General features: G+C 37.2%; 1 protein-coding gene across 1 annotated transcript in view; it reads left to right on the top strand.

The window, feature by feature from the left end:
* The window catches only part of DPP8 (dipeptidyl-peptidase 8), a 63,551-nt gene that overhangs the window by 20,375 nt on the left and 26,101 nt on the right, over positions 1 to 17,075 (top strand). The window contains exons 3-8 of the mRNA XM_008575377.1: positions 2 to 175; positions 1,099 to 1,267; positions 12,033 to 12,143; positions 13,548 to 13,676; positions 14,236 to 14,297; positions 16,378 to 16,478. Of these exons, the coding sequence (XP_008573599.1) occupies positions 2 to 175; positions 1,099 to 1,267; positions 12,033 to 12,143; positions 13,548 to 13,676; positions 14,236 to 14,297; positions 16,378 to 16,478 (746 nt within the window). The remainder of the gene's footprint in view (position 1; positions 176 to 1,098; positions 1,268 to 12,032; positions 12,144 to 13,547; positions 13,677 to 14,235; positions 14,298 to 16,377; positions 16,479 to 17,075) is intronic.

Here is a 17,075-nt window from a genome sequence, read left to right as displayed (position 1 = left end):
GGCAACACTGGACTATGGAATGTATTCTCGAGAAGAAGAACTATTAAGAGAAAGAAAACGCATTGGAACAGTTGGAATTGCTTCTTATGATTATCATCAAGGAAGTGGAACTTTTCTCTTTCAAGCTGGTAGTGGAATTTATCATGTAAAAGATGGAGGACCACAAGGATTTACCGTAAGTTGGAGTTACTACTTTTTAAGTCTGTTTTGAGGTCCTAAATTTTATTTGCACCCAAATCAGAAAGGTAAGTAAAAAACCAAACACTTCAGTTTACCTACCAATTAAGAAATTTAGTAACAGTGAAAACAAGAAATATGGATATTTGTTTCCAATTTTAAGAGCTAATAATTCTTCCAGTGACATTAAGATACAATTTTTAAAATGCTACAAACACTTGCTGTATAGGAAGATATTGTAAAGGGCATCAATTCCTGTTTTCTGTGTAATCACTGATGAGGATTTTGGAAGATAATGTTATCACAAGGTAATTTTTTTTTTTTGGGCATCTGGCAGGTACGGGGATCTGAACCCTTGATCTTGGTGTTGTAACACCACGCTCTAACCAAATGAGCTAACTGGCCAGCCCCATCATTTTTGGTTCCCTTGAAAGCTAATTCATCTTAATAAATGATTTTATATATTTGGTTTTATTCTAGGCAATTCTTTATGAACTATTGGAACTATTCTTTTGACAGAATTGTGATGATCCTGCCTTTTACTACATTTTTATGAGCAAACTATTTTATATTAGTAAAATTAATTTTAAAATATCTAACAAAATATTCAATAAATAAGTGTTTAATAAAATATTTAATAAACAATAATTACTCTGTTAAACAGATTGGGACAACAAAATTTATGAAATGCTGTTTGTCTGTATTTCCTCTATTACGCATAGCTTTCTCATTCATAGTAAAAAAAAATGAGTCTTTCCTTATGAGTTAAAGCAGTTGAAAGTATATTTTTCTGGGGAGCAATATTCATAGTTGACATTTTATCTAGAAATATTGTTCATTTTTCATTTTACAGGAAGGGTGCTGGGAAACAAATGTGTACGTATTAGCCTCATATTTACCTTAAAATGTTTACTTTTCTAGCAACAACCTCTACGGCCCAATTTAGTGGAAACTAGTTGTCCCAACATACGGATGGATCCAAAATTATGCCCTGCTGATCCAGACTGGATTGCTTTTATACATAGCAATGATATTTGGATTTCCAACATTGTAACCAGAGAAGAAAGGAGGCTCACCTATGTGCACAACGGTAAGGTATAGTTCTTCAAATCATTTTAAAAATTTAATCTGCTTTTGCTTTCATTTTGAAATTGAACCAACCTGGATAATCTTTATATTTTAAGTACAAGTCTCTAAAATTAACAAGATAGAGAAAATTACAGAGGTAACTGGTATATACCACCTGTATAATGCTACCTTGTTTTAATGTTCATTTTCAAAGAGCACAACAATGTACCTCTGATATGATTGTTGTTTTAGCCTATTAAGACTGCCAGAATTTTCACAAAACTGTTCCCATTAAAGTAAAATTTTCAGTTAAAAAAAATTAGTCTTGTTTTGGGAAACAAACAGAAAAACTAATTACACTCTATTAGAAACTACCTGAGGGCCGAGCCCGTGGTGCACTCAGGAGAGTGCGGCGCTGGGAGCGCAGCAGCGCTCCCACCGCGGGTTTGGATCCTATATAGGGATGACCAGTTTGCTCACAGCGCTCACTGGCTGAGCACAGTGTAGCCGGTCTCAAAAAGGACAAAAAAAAAAAGGAAAGAAAGAAGAAACTACCTGAAAATTTATCTTCCCGTTTTGGAGATCCTACTTAGTTATTATTGTCACAATAGGAAAAACAGAACTTTGTAGGACTATGTGTATTGTATAAATATTTAATTAAGTTTTATTGAAGTAGCTATAATACTAAGCAGTATTCAAAGCACAAAAAAGATCTGGATATTTTCCTCTAAAGATTTCTTTTTTTCTATTTTTAATTAATTAATTTATTTTTATTATTACTTTTTTACATTCTAAGATGCTTTTGCAGAGCAGTTGGGGGGGATGGTGAGAGGCTGGTTGTGGGTGTAGGGGGCGTGGCTGAGGCCCCCAGCCCTCCCCTATCCCTGGCTTGGGGGCCAAGTAGGCTTCTGGTCCTTCTAGGTTTTATTGTGTTCTTTGGTGAAGTGAGAACTTTACTAGTTAATATCAAACATTGTCTCTGGTCTGCAGGTATTTTGTTTTTTCTTTCAGTTCTATTTTGGATTGTTTGCTATTCCCACCACTTAAACTCTGCACTGGAACTACTTTGTTGTTGTTTGCTCGAAAATGGGGGAATTTCCTGTAGGAACCAGCACTTGAGCCTGGTAGTGGAGCTAAATTGTTGCTTTGCTGCTGATTCTCTGGGGAAGGCTTTTTGTGCAGCTCAGGTTTTAATTGATGACCTTGTAAGCACATCCGGGTCTTGTGAGATCTGGTACCCCTGGGCTGTGTGGAAACTCTGGTCTGGGCCTGAGTCTTTTCAGGAAACTGCATCCCCTGCAGTTCTATATTCCTGACCGGTTTCCAATGAGTGGGTCTTTGTTGATTAGAGGGCAGACCAGCTGTCCATGCTGTGCCCCAGTATTTCCCTGGTCAGCCAGTCTCCCCCACCCCCACACTCCAAACACTTCCCATGGGACAGGCCATGCACTGGTCCCTTGTAAATGACTCACCGGCCTTTAAGTGGCTCCTTTTTTCAATTGTAGCCCCTCACTCCTATGTGGGATTTTACACACCATTACTACATTTTCTTTACACTGAATAATTTAGTAACTTGTAATTATGAGTCATTTTAAACACCAAATAGAAAGATGATGACACTGACAAAGTCTTGGAGCACAGCCAGACCAACTGTACTGTACCAGTTCACTGTAGGTTAGCTTTACAACACTGGACACATGCACATACAAAAAGAGTTTCAGTGAAAGTCAAAAACTTTTGCAGGAAAACAAGTTGAAGTGAAGAAATTACAAACATATCAAGAGGAAGAAGCCACAGCTTTAACCAGCGTGGAATATCTACTAATAACAGGGAAATAGGAGTGGCAACAAATACAAGATACACCTAAGTTGGTTGGTCTTTATGTGTGTGTCTGTGAGAAGTGAGAGAGAAGGCAGCAAAGCACCTAAATTATTTGAGTCAAAAATTTGATGAATTGTCTTGGAGTGGAGAGTAAAAAGAAAGACTGAGAATGATAAATGCTGGCAAGGTTGCAGAGAAAAAGGAACCCCCCTACACTGTTGGTGGGACTGCAAAATGGTACAGCCTTTATGGAAAATGATTTGGAGGTTCCTCAAACAATTACAGATAGATCTACCGTATGACCCAGCTATTCCACTGCTGGGAATATACCCAGAGGAATGGAAATCATCATGCTGAAGGGATACCTATACTCCAATGTTTATTGCAGCATTATTTACAATAGCCGAGAGTTGGAACCAGCCCAAATGGCCATCATCAGATGAGTGGATATGGAAAATGTGGTATATCTACAAAATGGAATTCTACTCTGTTAAAAAAGAACGAAATACTACCATTCACAGAAACATGGACGGACTTAGAAAAATTATAATAAGTGAAATAAGTCAGGCACAGAAAGAAAAATACCACATGTTCTCACTTATTTGTGAGAGCTAAAAATATATACACAAACAAACGGGGGTGCAGGGAAGAAGACACAACAATCACAATTCCTTGCACTTGTTAAGACAAGTGAACACATATGATGTTGATAGGTGGGAGTTGGGGAGAGGGAGGGAAGAATCAGTAAAGGGACACAAAAATCAACTACACTGTATATTGATAAAATAAAAAAATATAAAAAAATTAAGTCACTATATATAAAAAAAATAGAAAGAATGTGAGTATAATCTTAATACCTTTTGGACTACTAAAAATGATCAGAATAGATATATGTGTTTTTCAAAACTACAACACCACTCCACTTCAGGCTTGCTCAAAAATTTCAGTCAGTAAATTTGGAGAGGTATATATATTTTTCAAATATTTCTAAAATCTTATTGCTGACAGCAAACAGACAATGTAAATACTGACCTACTGAAATATTTTTTAAAAATTCAACATCTGATCATAACAAAAATTTCCTAGTTCATAAAATGTATATAAAAATACTTATGCATAAAAATACTTGTAAATTTATGCAATTTACAAGTGTGTATACAAAAATACTTGTAAATTTTGAAAATTATTTTATTGGTAGAATATCAGGCATGCAGAGATGCAGTTACTAATTATGAATGTGCTACAACCAATTCCAAATACATTTTCTGCTACATTGAGTTTCTTAATAAAGAACAGTGTTTTGACCACAACTCTGTGCTGCACTAAGCTTAATATTTGTATTATTACTCAAAAAACAAAACAGCATTTTCTTCAATGTTGAGTTTTTAGATTAATTTACAGTATCTTCACAATAATAACAAATGTTTCCTCTTTGACAGAGTAAACTTCCAAAAACTTTGGTCCCATAAATTGTATGAAAATATTTAACCACTGTTAGAATTATCTGATTTTCTACTTCACAGAAAATGAGGCTGATATAAAACTAGCATACTTAAGCGTTTGCAAAGTTCTTTTGCTAATGGAGACAACACATCACAGCTATTGCTTTACTTTCCATATGTGCACATGAAAAGGTGGAATAGAAAATTAGTAAAATCTATTTAATAGGGTATCCCGATTGTAAATGGAAAGTCATGCTCCACAGAATGATTTATTAATGTGCTTCCTGCAGCTACATGTGTTAAATCACAAATCTTTCAGCAGAGACATCTTTATACATATTTTTAACATTCATTTATTATTATTATTTACATTCTAAGATGTTGTTACGGAGCAGTTGCAGGGAGGGGGAGAGGAAAATGGGCGGGAGATGGGTGGGAGGAGGAGGAGGAAGGGGGGTGCGGTTCAGGCCTGTGGCACCCCTCCTCATTCCAGCAGGGGAGCCCAGGGGGCTTCCAGCGGCAGCTCAGTCATGACTAGGCTGGATGCAGACTTCGGGGAAGCATGGCTGAGGCCCTCAGCCCCCCAACTCCAGGAGCCCAGACAGCTTCCAGCTGTGACTTGGTGGTCATCACTGGGTTGGGTGCAGACATCATGAGGCTTGGCTGAAGCCTTCAGCCCCACATTGCCCCAGCTCAGGAGCCCAGGGCACTTCCAGCAGTGGCTTTGCAGTCCCTGCTGGACTGGATGCAGATGTTGGGGGGGCGTGGCTGAGGCCCTTGGCCCCACCACCTCCCACCCCAGCTTAGGAGCTCAGGGCACTTCCTGTAGCAACCTGGTGGTTGTTGCTGGGCTGGATGCGGACATGCGGGGTGGTGTGACTGAGGCCCTCTGCCCTTCTCCCACTCCAGCTTGGGAGCCTGGAGGGCTTCTGGTCTTTCCAGGTTTTATAGGTGTTCTTTGGTGGTGTTAGACCTCTACTGGTTAATATGAGAACTTTATCTCTGATCTGTGGGTTTTTTGTGTTTTCTTTCAGTTCTGTGTTGGATTGTTAGCTACCCCCACCACTTAAACTCTGCACTGGAACTAATCTGCTGTCCTTTGCTTACTTCGAAAATGGGGGAACAGACTATGGGAACCAGCACTTGAGCCCTGTGGCTGAGCTAAATTGCTTTGCTGCTGATTCTCTGGGGAAGGCTTTTTGTGCCGCTCAGGTTTTAACTGTTGGCCCTGTAAGCACTTCTGGGTCTTGTGAGGTCCAATACACCTGGGTTGCATGGAAACTCTGGGGTCTGGGCCTGAGTCTTTTCACAAAATTGCACCCCCTGCAGTTCTCTATTCCTGTCCAGTCTCCACTGAGTGGACCTGTGCTGATTGGAGGGCAGATCAGCTGTCCATGCTGTGCCCCAGTGTCCCCCTGGTGGGCACATCTCCCCTACCTCCCACATTCCAAACACTTCCCATGTGACAGGCCATGCACCAGTCCCTTGTGATGACTCACTGGCCTCTGAGTGACTCCTTTTATCAGTTGTCTGTGGCCCCTCACTCCTATGTGGGTCCACGAGAACCCTGTTAGTGGTCTTGCTGGCCTGGGGGCCACCAAGGCCCTTTTCTCCCCTGTAGTCTCCACGCAACTTTATACGAAGGGCACAGCAGCTGCTTTTGCTAGCTCTTGCTCTGTGTGCTCACCAGGGCCAGGCTTGAAATGGTCAGGGTTCAAAATGATTGGAGCAATTCTTTCTTTCTCTCATCGTGGCCTCTCTTGCCTTCATGAACTCCATAGATCTCTCCTCCTCTTCCCCTGAGCTCTAGCAGCCCCAGCTTGGCAGTCATTGCTTTTTAATAGTTGTAAATTGGTTGTGGGAGAGGGTGATGCTGGGTACCATCTATTCTGCCATCTTGATCAGAAGTCCTCTAAAGATTTCATACAAATGAAAGATGAGAAATAGTGTATTGCTTTTTCTTTGAACATGTGAAACAGAGCTTAAGATTAAACTCCACAATGAAAGATGGTGACTCTGAAAATTTATCCAACTTTTGCTTCATCTGATATTCACAAAGCTGACTTACTGGTTATTTTCCTTAATAATCATCCCCCATCATCATCAGTCATTAGTTACAATTAATTACAAACATTCTTTGGAAGAGATTATAACAGGTACGTTGTAGGTAGAAAAGTAAAACGACAGATACTGCTCTCAGGCTTTTTTTTCATCTAGTTAGGAAAGACACTGAAAAAGTGAAAAACAATACCATAGCCAAATAAATAAAAGGGACAGTAATTTCTATAAAAATTTTGAAGAAGAGGTCACTGTGCTATAGTGGATCAGAAAGCTTTGCTGGACAAGGTTGAATTTGAGCTAAATTATTTTAGTGTACAATAGTATATTAACAGCAAAAACTTTTTCATCATTAGGATAATAAGTGCTATAGAAGCCTTTACCTGAACAATTTACATTGTTAGAAAGAGCACTGAATTAGGAGTCAACAATTCTGTTCTAACTATTTAATCAATCAACAAAAGTGCATTAAGTTCTGGTGTGCCTGGCGTGTGGCTTTTCCGTGTCCGGCAACGGATCGCAACCCTCAGTGTTGCCCCCGTACCGGACCGGGGACCGGCAACGGGATCGCAAGCCTCGGTGTTGCTCCCGCGCCTTGCTCAGCCAGTGAGCGGGAACCGGTCTGTATGTGGGATCCGAACCCTCGGACAGGAGCGCCGCTGTGCTTCCCAAGCGGAGCACTATCCAGTGCGCCACCGGGCCGGCCCGAGGAGTCAACAATTCTGTTCTAACTATTTAATCAATCAACAAAAGTGCATTAAGTTCTGGTGTGCCTGGCGTGTGGCGGGTTCTAAGGATACAGAATTGAATAAGACATAGTCCTGGCCCTCAGGAAACTATATAATCAAATAATAAAACAGAATGGTAAGAGGCAAACATAGTGTGTTATAAGAGCACCTAGGAGGGACAGTAGTCAGGGAAGGCTTCCTAGAAAAGGTGACACCTAAACGGATCTTAGATAATGTCTACTTATTAGCCAGTACACTCTAGACGAGGGGACTGCATGAGAAAAGTCTTGATGTAAAGGACACCGTGATGTGTGTGAGGTATTAGATGCAGTATAGTGGTCCTAAAACATAAGGTATGAGTCAAGAAGTAGCAAGATAAGGCTAGCAGATAAAAAGGGCCAGGACAAGGATGGGCTGTGTCTCATGTAAATGAACATTGACTTTATCATGATGTGGGCATCTGTTGAAAATTTTTGACAGTTGAATGATGTGGTTATAGTCATATTATAGATAAATGGTTCTGAATACTTTGTTGAAGTTATATTTGAGAAGCACTAGATTACAGACAGGGACACCAAAGTTTGATTGTTGGAATTACTCTTATATGGCCTAAAACTAGAGTATAGGATTGAGGAAGGGGGTTTGGAGTGAGGAAAATCTAAGTAAAAAGTTCAGGTTTTGGTGTTTGATGAGTCTCTCTTTAAAGTCAGGAAATCAGAACAGCTACCAATGGCAGTAGAAAAATTAGGTTGGTAGTTAGTGAATCTGTGTTGGAAATCCAAGCCATTTTATCATGCTTTCAACAAACATTGAACACTCACTGTGTACCAGTTATTCTACTTGAGGCTGGGACTGCAAAGTTCTGACATAATTGTCAGACTTAAGGCATTTTTTTAGTCTTTTTTTCTTGTGTAAAATTGTTTTCCACACAGGATTTGTGAGGATTAGAAGAATTTAAAGTAGAAAGCACTGGAACCTTGAAGGATGTTATAGTAGTGTTTTTATTCTTTTCCTTACTGTGCATGTAGGTATGTGGTATATTTACTATTTTCAGGATTAATGTGGTGGTTAAAAATACAGATAGAGGATATAGAATGATAGAACCAGACTATCTGAGTTTGAGTCCCAGACCTACCATTTATTAAGTCTGTGACCTAGAGCAAGTTATTTCACCCATCTCTTAATTTCCACGTCTGTAAAAATGTTAATTAATAGCACATCAACATAGGATTCTTATGAGGCTTTAATGATTTAATATTTGTGACATGTTTAGGACAGTGCCTGAAACATAGTAAGGTCTATGTAAGTGTTTGTTTAGATAGAAAGGTGAGTAGGGAGTGAGTGTCATCAACTCATTCCACTTATTCACAATAGGTTTCTAAGTGAAAGTCCACTTTAGATGGGTTTAGTCAATTGGCATGTGCATGTGTTTATTCTCTACCTGCTATGATAGAAGAATTTAAAAGTAGTAAAATACTAGCTTCTGCTCTCAAATGACTTATCTTATTGGGAGGACAAGATGATAACAGTTATTCATTTAATAAATAACTCTTAATAATTGAAGTCTATAATAAGTGATAAGAAGATGCAAATGAGTGGTACCTATCCTCATACCTAAAGGAGAACAAAATATAAAATAATAGGGGGGTATAATTTTGGTGTAGTTGAAAGATCCAAGAAAACCGAGCACTGGTCTTATCTCTATCATTAATTCCAAAATTCAAAACATTCTGAAAACTGAGCTTAGCTTTCATTTGCTTGGGTGCTAAAACCCATTTGACAGCGAAATGTGACCTGAACTGACCTGAGGATATTTATAATCTTAATACTACTTAGTGTGTCTATTCATAAGTTTGCTGCAGGAATATTGGTGTATTTGATTTCAGGGTGTTTGGTTACCCTGCTGGAGATATTATATGATATATGGTAGATGTACAATATATGAAAAATTCCCAAAATTCTGAATTCTAAATACTTCTGGACTCAAAATTTTTGGATAAGGGATTATTGGTTTTTACTGCACATTCATGTCAGACAATACAGAAAGTACAGCAAAAATAATAAATTAAAACTCTCCTATAAAATTAAAATCACTATGAGATATTAGTACACTCCCACTAGCCTGGCAAAAGTGAAAAAAATTGCTGGAGAGGAACTTTCATACATTGCTGGTAAGAGTATGAAATAATACAAACACTTTGAAAAACCGTTTGGCAGTTTCTTATAAAGTTAAACATACACTTATACAACGCAGCCATTTCACTCCTATATATTTACTGAAGATTACAAGAATGCTCACAGCATCTTTATTCATAATAGCCAAAAACTGAAAGTAGTCCAGATGTTTATTAACAGATGAATGGATAAAGGAAATGTAGTATACAATAAAATACTACTCAGCAATAAACAGGAGTGAACTACTGATATTATGTAACAACATTAAAGTAATCTCAAAAACAAGCCGAACACAAAGTATATACATATGATTTCATTTACATGAAATTCTATATATGCAAAACTAACTTGTGGTGATAGAAATCAGATAATGGGGCCGGCCCGTGGCTCACTTGGGAGAGTGTGGTGCTGATAACACCAAGGCCAGAGGTTCAGATACCTATATAGGGGTGGCCGGTTATCTCATTTCAGAGAGCATGGTGCTGACACCACCAAGTCAAGGGTTAAGATCCCCTTACTGGTCATCTTTTAAAAAAATAAAATAAAAAAGAAGAAATCAGATAATGATTGCTTCTGGCAGGAGTGGACACTAACTAGGAAGGGTCATGAGAAAACATTTTTGGATATTGGAGATGTATATCTTTTTTTTTTTTTTCCCCAAAAGATGACCAGTAAGGGGATCTTAACCCTTGACTTGGTGTTGTCAGCACCACACTCTCCCAAGTGAGCTAACCGGCCATCCCTATATGGGATCCGAACTTGTGGCCTTGGTGTTAATCAGCACCGCACTTGCCCAAGTGTGCCATGGGCCGGCCCTGGAAATGTATGTCTCGATAGGGATGTGGTCATACAAGTATATGCATTTTTCAAAAATAAAAGAGTACATTTAAGATTTTATAAATTATACAGCAACTGAAAAAAACTTACTCATCTCACTACTTGGAGATAACCATATTTTACTTTATATCTCAACACTTTTAAAAATTGTGTAACATTTTTATAAATGGAATCAGTGTACATACTATTTAATAATGTGATCTTTTTTTCCTAAAGTATATTGTAAATATTTCCCCATGACATGAATTTTTTATTTTTTTTTGCATATAGCCTTCACACTTCCTCCTGTATACTTTACTTTTTTTTTTTTTTTTTTTTTTGAGAAATGAGTTTTGAGCTTGGTCAATCTTCCATAACAAAATCTGTCAAAGAAAATGAAGGACAGTTACATATTTAACAAGTTATACAATATATATGAAGATTATTATACTTTATCTTTTTTTTTTTTTTTTTTTAAAGATGACCGGTAAGGGGATCTTAACCCTTGACTTGGTGTTGTCAGCACCATGCTCACCCAGTGAGCCAACCGGCCATCCCTATATGGGATCCGAACCCGGGGCCTTGGTGTTATCAGCACCGCACTCTCCCGAGTGAGCCACGGGCCGGCCCCAAGATTATTATACTTTAAAAGAATTACATAAAGTTAATGTTTGAGTAAAATATTTACATCAGTGGTGCTCTGTAAACTGCTTAATAGTCTTTTTCCTTTTTTTAAATTCTTTAAAAAGATAGCAAAATTTGGAAACCTTTGTCTAGACTTACCAAGAAAAAGGAGAGAAGACAGAAATTACTAAAATCAGAAATAAAGCATGGGCATGGTAGAACAGTTGCTTCTTCTAGTACGCTGGAGTGGGCTTTGAGGAGAAAGATGTCCTCTTCTTTTCCCCGTCTCTGCTGATGACTCTCCTTGTGACACTGCAGTCGGATGTCTGGCAGGCTGCCTGCATGGTAGCTGTGGCTGTTGCTGTGATGTTGAGCTGCTTTTGCAGCAGTCGTGGCTGTGGTGGTGGCTGTAGTGGGCCAACCATGGGGAAGTGGTGTTTTCGGCATGCTCCTTGCCTGTTTCCCAGCAGAGGATACTATCCTTGGCTCCTACTTTAGGACTCCAGGTGTGTCCTGTGTCTGGCCTGCATCCAGGCAGCTGAAATCTTTAATGATTATGGATTTGTGATTTTTTTTTATTTTTAAGCAAGAATTTCCTTCTAACTATTTGCTGGAAACCAAAGTGTAAAACAGATAAAAGCTGAGCTGCTCTGGTTGAATGGGAAGAAGGAGGAATAGTTGAATTACATGATCTGTAAGATCCATTCTAGGTTTAAAGAGGTACTTTTCTGTGTAGGAGAGTCAACACGACCCTGTACATGTATTCTTTTTTCCATGATTCTAACTAAATGGGAACATAATAATTAACATTTATGAACATGTACTATGGTCCAGGCTTTGTTCTAAGTGTTTTTTGTGAATTATTTAATCCTCATAATAACCTTGTAAAGTAGGCTTTTATTCCCATTTACAAATGGCATGCTACAGTGGCGTGAGATTGGGTGATTTGCCCAAAGTCAGACAGTAGATAAAGGATGAAGCTCAGACTTGGATTGAGTCCATTGGCTCCAGAATTCACCACTACACTTCAACTATCTTTCAAAATAAAGTAAGTCATTTTGCTTTGTACCTATGAAAAGATAGAAAGCTTTCTGTAATAATTTTGCCTTTTATTTTTGACTAGAACTAGCCAATATGGAAGAGGATCCCAGATCAGCTGGAGTTGCTACTTTTGTTCTTCAAGAAGAATTTGATAGATATTCTGGCTATTGGTGGTGTCCAGAAGCTGAAACAAGTAAGGGTGTTCAAAATAATATATTATAGGTCAATTGAAGTGTTATAACATTCAAACTGTCAATTAATTAACTACACAGATTCTAAATCTTGGATAGTAGATTCTAACGTGATGAAGATTGAATCCTACCAGTAGTTATTTAGAAGATATAGGCTATATCTCACCATAATGAACTCTAGTAAAAACAATTGTGTTGTGGTTTAGTGCCTCAGGTCTGTCAATTCTAATTGCCAGTGTTTCACTTAGAAGCTGGTCTTGGTGAAGTTGGCAATATTGGTGGCAAAATAAAAATAACCACACCTTACACACCTTAGGGAGTTGCTATAAAAATGTGTGACTGACTAGAGAGTCTGTAGGAACAGATGACCAAATCAGCGTATGAATGAATAGGAAGAAAGGGAACAAATTCCTTCTTTTTCTGGGTGAATTCACAAGTATTTCACTGCCTGAGATCAGCTCTCTGAATCAATGGTTTTCAAACTTTTTGACAATGATCTAGTTAGAAATGTGCTTATTAATTATGGCCTAGTACATTGTACATGTACTGTATAGATAAAGCTGAAAATACATTTTATGAAGCATTATTTATCCTCACGTGTAATGTACTCTGATACCATTATTCTTTTCTGTTTATTTTATTTTTTTAAATGCTGGTATGACCCATTAATAGATTTCATGAGCCACTAATGGTTTGCAGCTAGTAGTCTGAACACTTCTCTAAGGGACCATGAAAAATGTTTATTTTTAAGCCATGTCTTGGATTTGGATATTTTGTTTTAAGATGTAAAATGTTTTACCTAAATTGTATTTTTTAGAACACGATTTTGACATAAGTAGAGAAACCATTCAAAACAACTGGACTCTATTTAAATAGCATTTTTATAGGAAATACGATAAACGTAATCAAATAATTCCTTTTTCAACAAATAATGCATTTGAAGGCATGCAAAGACAAAATCCTTCAAAAGTGTTTTCACCCTGTTTTAAAAATATATATACATATTTTTATTATGTGTACATAGTATATATAAGACATATTATCTTCAGGTTTTTTTCCTCTCCAAATGGCGTAATCTTTAATCAGTAGCTTAGCACTAGCTTAGTTGGCTTCTGCAAAGACTAGTGATATCTTCATACATAAAAGGCAGCGTATTTTATTGTATTTATTTCTTTTCTATTCTTTTATTTCATTTTTGGCAGATGGCTGGTGCAGCAATCTGAACCCTTGATCTTGGTGTTATAACATCGCACTTTAACCAACTGAACTAACCGGCCAGCCAAGCAGCATGTTTTATACATAAATTATTTTTTACTATGAGAAATCTAATACTAGAGGGAATGATCAGTTATGATTACTCTCTGGAATAATTCTTCTAAATTTTCAATATCTAAATTCCTTTTAAGCTCCTAGTGGCGGTAAAATTCTTAGAATTCTATATGAAGAAAATGACGAATCTGAGGTTGAAATTATTCATGTTACATCCCCTATGTTGGAAACAAGGAGGGCAGATTCATTCCGTTATCCTAAAACAGGTACGGTACTCCATTGGCATTTATATTCACTCATTTTCTCCTTACAAATAAGATTGTTTTTGTAGTCATCCAGAGGTATAGTCAACATTAGTTATTTACAGCTTTAGTAAGGATTGTCACTGAAATAGATTTTGAATTAGAGCCTGATCTTTTTTAATTATTTTCAAAGGTGTCAGGATGTCTGCAAAACTGGTTGCTTCAAGGGATGTGTAAGAAGGTGTCTTTGCTAGCAGATGGAGATTTTTAAGTGATTTTGTTCATAATAAATTAGTAATTTTTTCCCATTTTGCTCTTTACAGAATTTCAGTTACAAAAATGGTACAGTGTTTTCCTTCTTTATTTCATATTGACTTTTTGTGTTTTTCAGCGTCTTTTTTTTTTTTTGATACTCTTATTAAAAAGTATGAATTTGAAGTGAGGCTCTGAAATTGTTGTGCAATAAAGCATTGACTATATACATATGATTGACTTAACTAAAGTGTAGAAAGGATTGATCTGGCAAAATTAGTTTGAGTAGTTTTGAGTATGCATTACTATTCATTTATGTCTCTTTCTAAAGGCACAGCAAATCCAAAAGTCACTTTTAAGATGTCAGAAATAATGATTGACACTGAAGGAAGGGTAAGTATAAAATGCAGAGTTGACTTTCTTTTTTCTTTTCAGGAGAGGGGAGTTGACTTTCTGTGTCATTTGACTAATCTAGTCAGCCTAGTAGGGGTCTGTGGTACACTTTTTAATTTTTGGACTCAGTGCCTGACTCTGTGAAGAAACATAGATAATCGTAGTTTTCAACTTGAGAGATATCAGTGGATCATGATTTTAGATTGAACTAATTTTCTACTCTCAAAACTTCCTGCTGGTTCCCAAGATAGGAATATGGAGATATGCATATTTACCATTCTTGGATCCAATAGTTTTTCCTCTTTGCCTTTATTAATTCTCCAGATCAATATTGGGGGAGGGGAAAGGTGGTTATTGACTAGTGAATTATTTTCTGTATTGGGTAGATGTCTATGGTGAATTAAATATCCCACATTTCTCTTATACTGCTGCTCTTTGTTTGGACAGCCACACAAGACTAGTTAAAAAGCAGTCTTCTCTGCTAGACTTTTTTTAAAACAGTTTTTGTGAGATATAATTCATATACCATATGATTCACTCATTTAAAGTTTAAAATTCAGTTGTCTTTCACTATATTCACAGAGTTGTGCAGCTATCACCACAGTGAATTTTAGAACATTATTATCACTTCAAAAAGAAACCCCACACCCCTTTAGCCGTTATCCCCCAACCTCATCATACACTCCAACCCTAGGCAACCACTAATCTACTTCCTCTATATTTAGATTTTCCTATTCTGGACATTTCATTTAAAATGGAATCATACAATATATAGCCTGGTTTCTTTCACTTAGATTAATGTTTTCAAGGTCAACCCAAGTTACGCCTTGTATCAGTACTTCATTTATTTTTATTGCTGAATAATATTTCATTGTATGGATATTCTACATTTTATTTATCCATTTATCAATTGATGAACATTTGAATTGTTTTTGCTTTTTGGCTGTTATGAATAATCCTGCCATGAATATGCTTATACAAGCTTTTGTGTGTGCTGACTTTTTCATAGGGTATATGCTTAGGAGTGGAATTGTTGGGTCTTGAAAACTCTATGTTTAACCTTTTGTGGAACTGTTTTCCAAAGTGGCTGCACTATTTTAAATTCTCACCAGCAATGTATGTTTCCATTTTCTCCACACTATCACCAACACTTGTTATTGTCCATTTTATTTATTAGCCATCCTAGTAGCTTTGAAGTAGTATCTCATGCTTTTGATTTACATTTTCCTGATGGTTAATGATGTTGAGAATCTTTTCCTATGATTATTAACCATTTGCATAGCTTCTTCAAAGGACTATCTATTCAGATCCTTTGCGTGTTTTTAAAAAATTAATTTTTAGGGCCGAGCCCGTGGCGCACTCGGGAGAGTGCAGCGCTGGGAGCGCAGTAGCGCTCCTGCTGCATGATGTTGAGAATCTTTTCCTATGATTATTAACCATTTGCATAGCTTCTTCAAAGGACTATATATTCAGATCCTTTGCGTGTTTTTAAAAAATTAATTTTTAGGGCCGAGCCCGTGGCGCACTCGGGAGAGTGCAGCTCTGGGAGCGCAGTAGCGCTCCTGCCGTGGGTTCGGATCATATATAGGGATGGCTGGTGCGCTCACTGGCTGAGCGCGGTGCGGCCAGTCTCAAAAAGGACCAAAAAAAAAATTAATTTTTAAAATGCTGTCTGCTAAACTTTTAAGGGAAAAGGTTTACTTACCCAGGGCCATTTCATTAATATATAACACAAATATATTTTAGGCTAAAATATAGGGAACTATTATTTTTCTTAGATACTAGGGTCTAAAGTGATTAAAACTTGATTTTATCAGTTATTATTAAGGGTTCTGTTAGTATAAATTCATAGGAAAAGAGTTTTAGACTGCTAATTTTTGTGGTTAGAACTTTTTTAGACATAAAAAGCACCAGTATAAGTAACCCATGACTTACTGCTAGTTTTGCTATGTTCTTTGTGCCTCTTTAAATACCTAAGTCTGAAAAAGTATTCTGTTGTTACAGATAATCATTTAAGTAGACTAGTGAGCTAATTATTTATCTAAATCTATAACTAGATTCCTTTTTTCTTTTCTAATAGATTATAGATGTCATAGATAAGGAACTAATTCAACCTTTTGAGATCCTATTTGAAGGAGTTGAATATATTGCCAGAGCTGGATGGACTCCAGAGGGAAAATAGTGCGTATATTAATTGTCACTTCTTTACAACTAATTTAGGATCCAGAGCTTTGGAAGTGTGTATGCTGGTAGCTTTGCCTTACATTTGGAGCTGCCTTCACATGTGAATTTGAAGTATAGTTATTTCTGCATAAGAGATTTTTCCCAAACAAAGTAGACTTGGGATTCATTATCCTATAAGCATAGATGCATTGCATTTAATTCTATCTCTTTCTTAGCCAGTTATGGTTCACAGTGCTATTTGTGGTTAGATTGTGTAACTTTAAGACTTACACATAAATGTGTATTTTTTTAATTGTGTAATTTAAGCAGAAATATTTGTAGAGCCTTATATATGAGGCTGATTACATATAGTTCCTGTATCTAATGTAGACAATGGGAGTTTTACAAGACTGGTATTTGTTCACTAGCATTTGTTGGCACTAAAGGGAGAAAATTTCAGAGGTCAACTATGGTTTTGGAAATTTAAAGAAAACCCCTTTTTAAAAATAAGTCTACAGTACTTTTTTTTTTTTTTTTTTTTTTTAAAAAGGATGACCGGTAAGGGGATCTCAACCCTTGGCCTGGTGTTGTCAGCACCACGCTCAGCCAGGGAGA

The sequence above is a fragment of the Galeopterus variegatus genome, unplaced genomic scaffold, assembly GCF_000696425.1.
Source record: "Galeopterus variegatus unplaced genomic scaffold, G_variegatus-3.0.2 Scaffold1178, whole genome shotgun sequence".
NCBI classification, from domain to species: domain Eukaryota; kingdom Metazoa; phylum Chordata; class Mammalia; order Dermoptera; family Cynocephalidae; genus Galeopterus; species Galeopterus variegatus.
The sequence above is the reverse complement of the archived record's forward strand: the minus strand, read 5'-3'. Positions and strand labels throughout refer to the sequence as shown.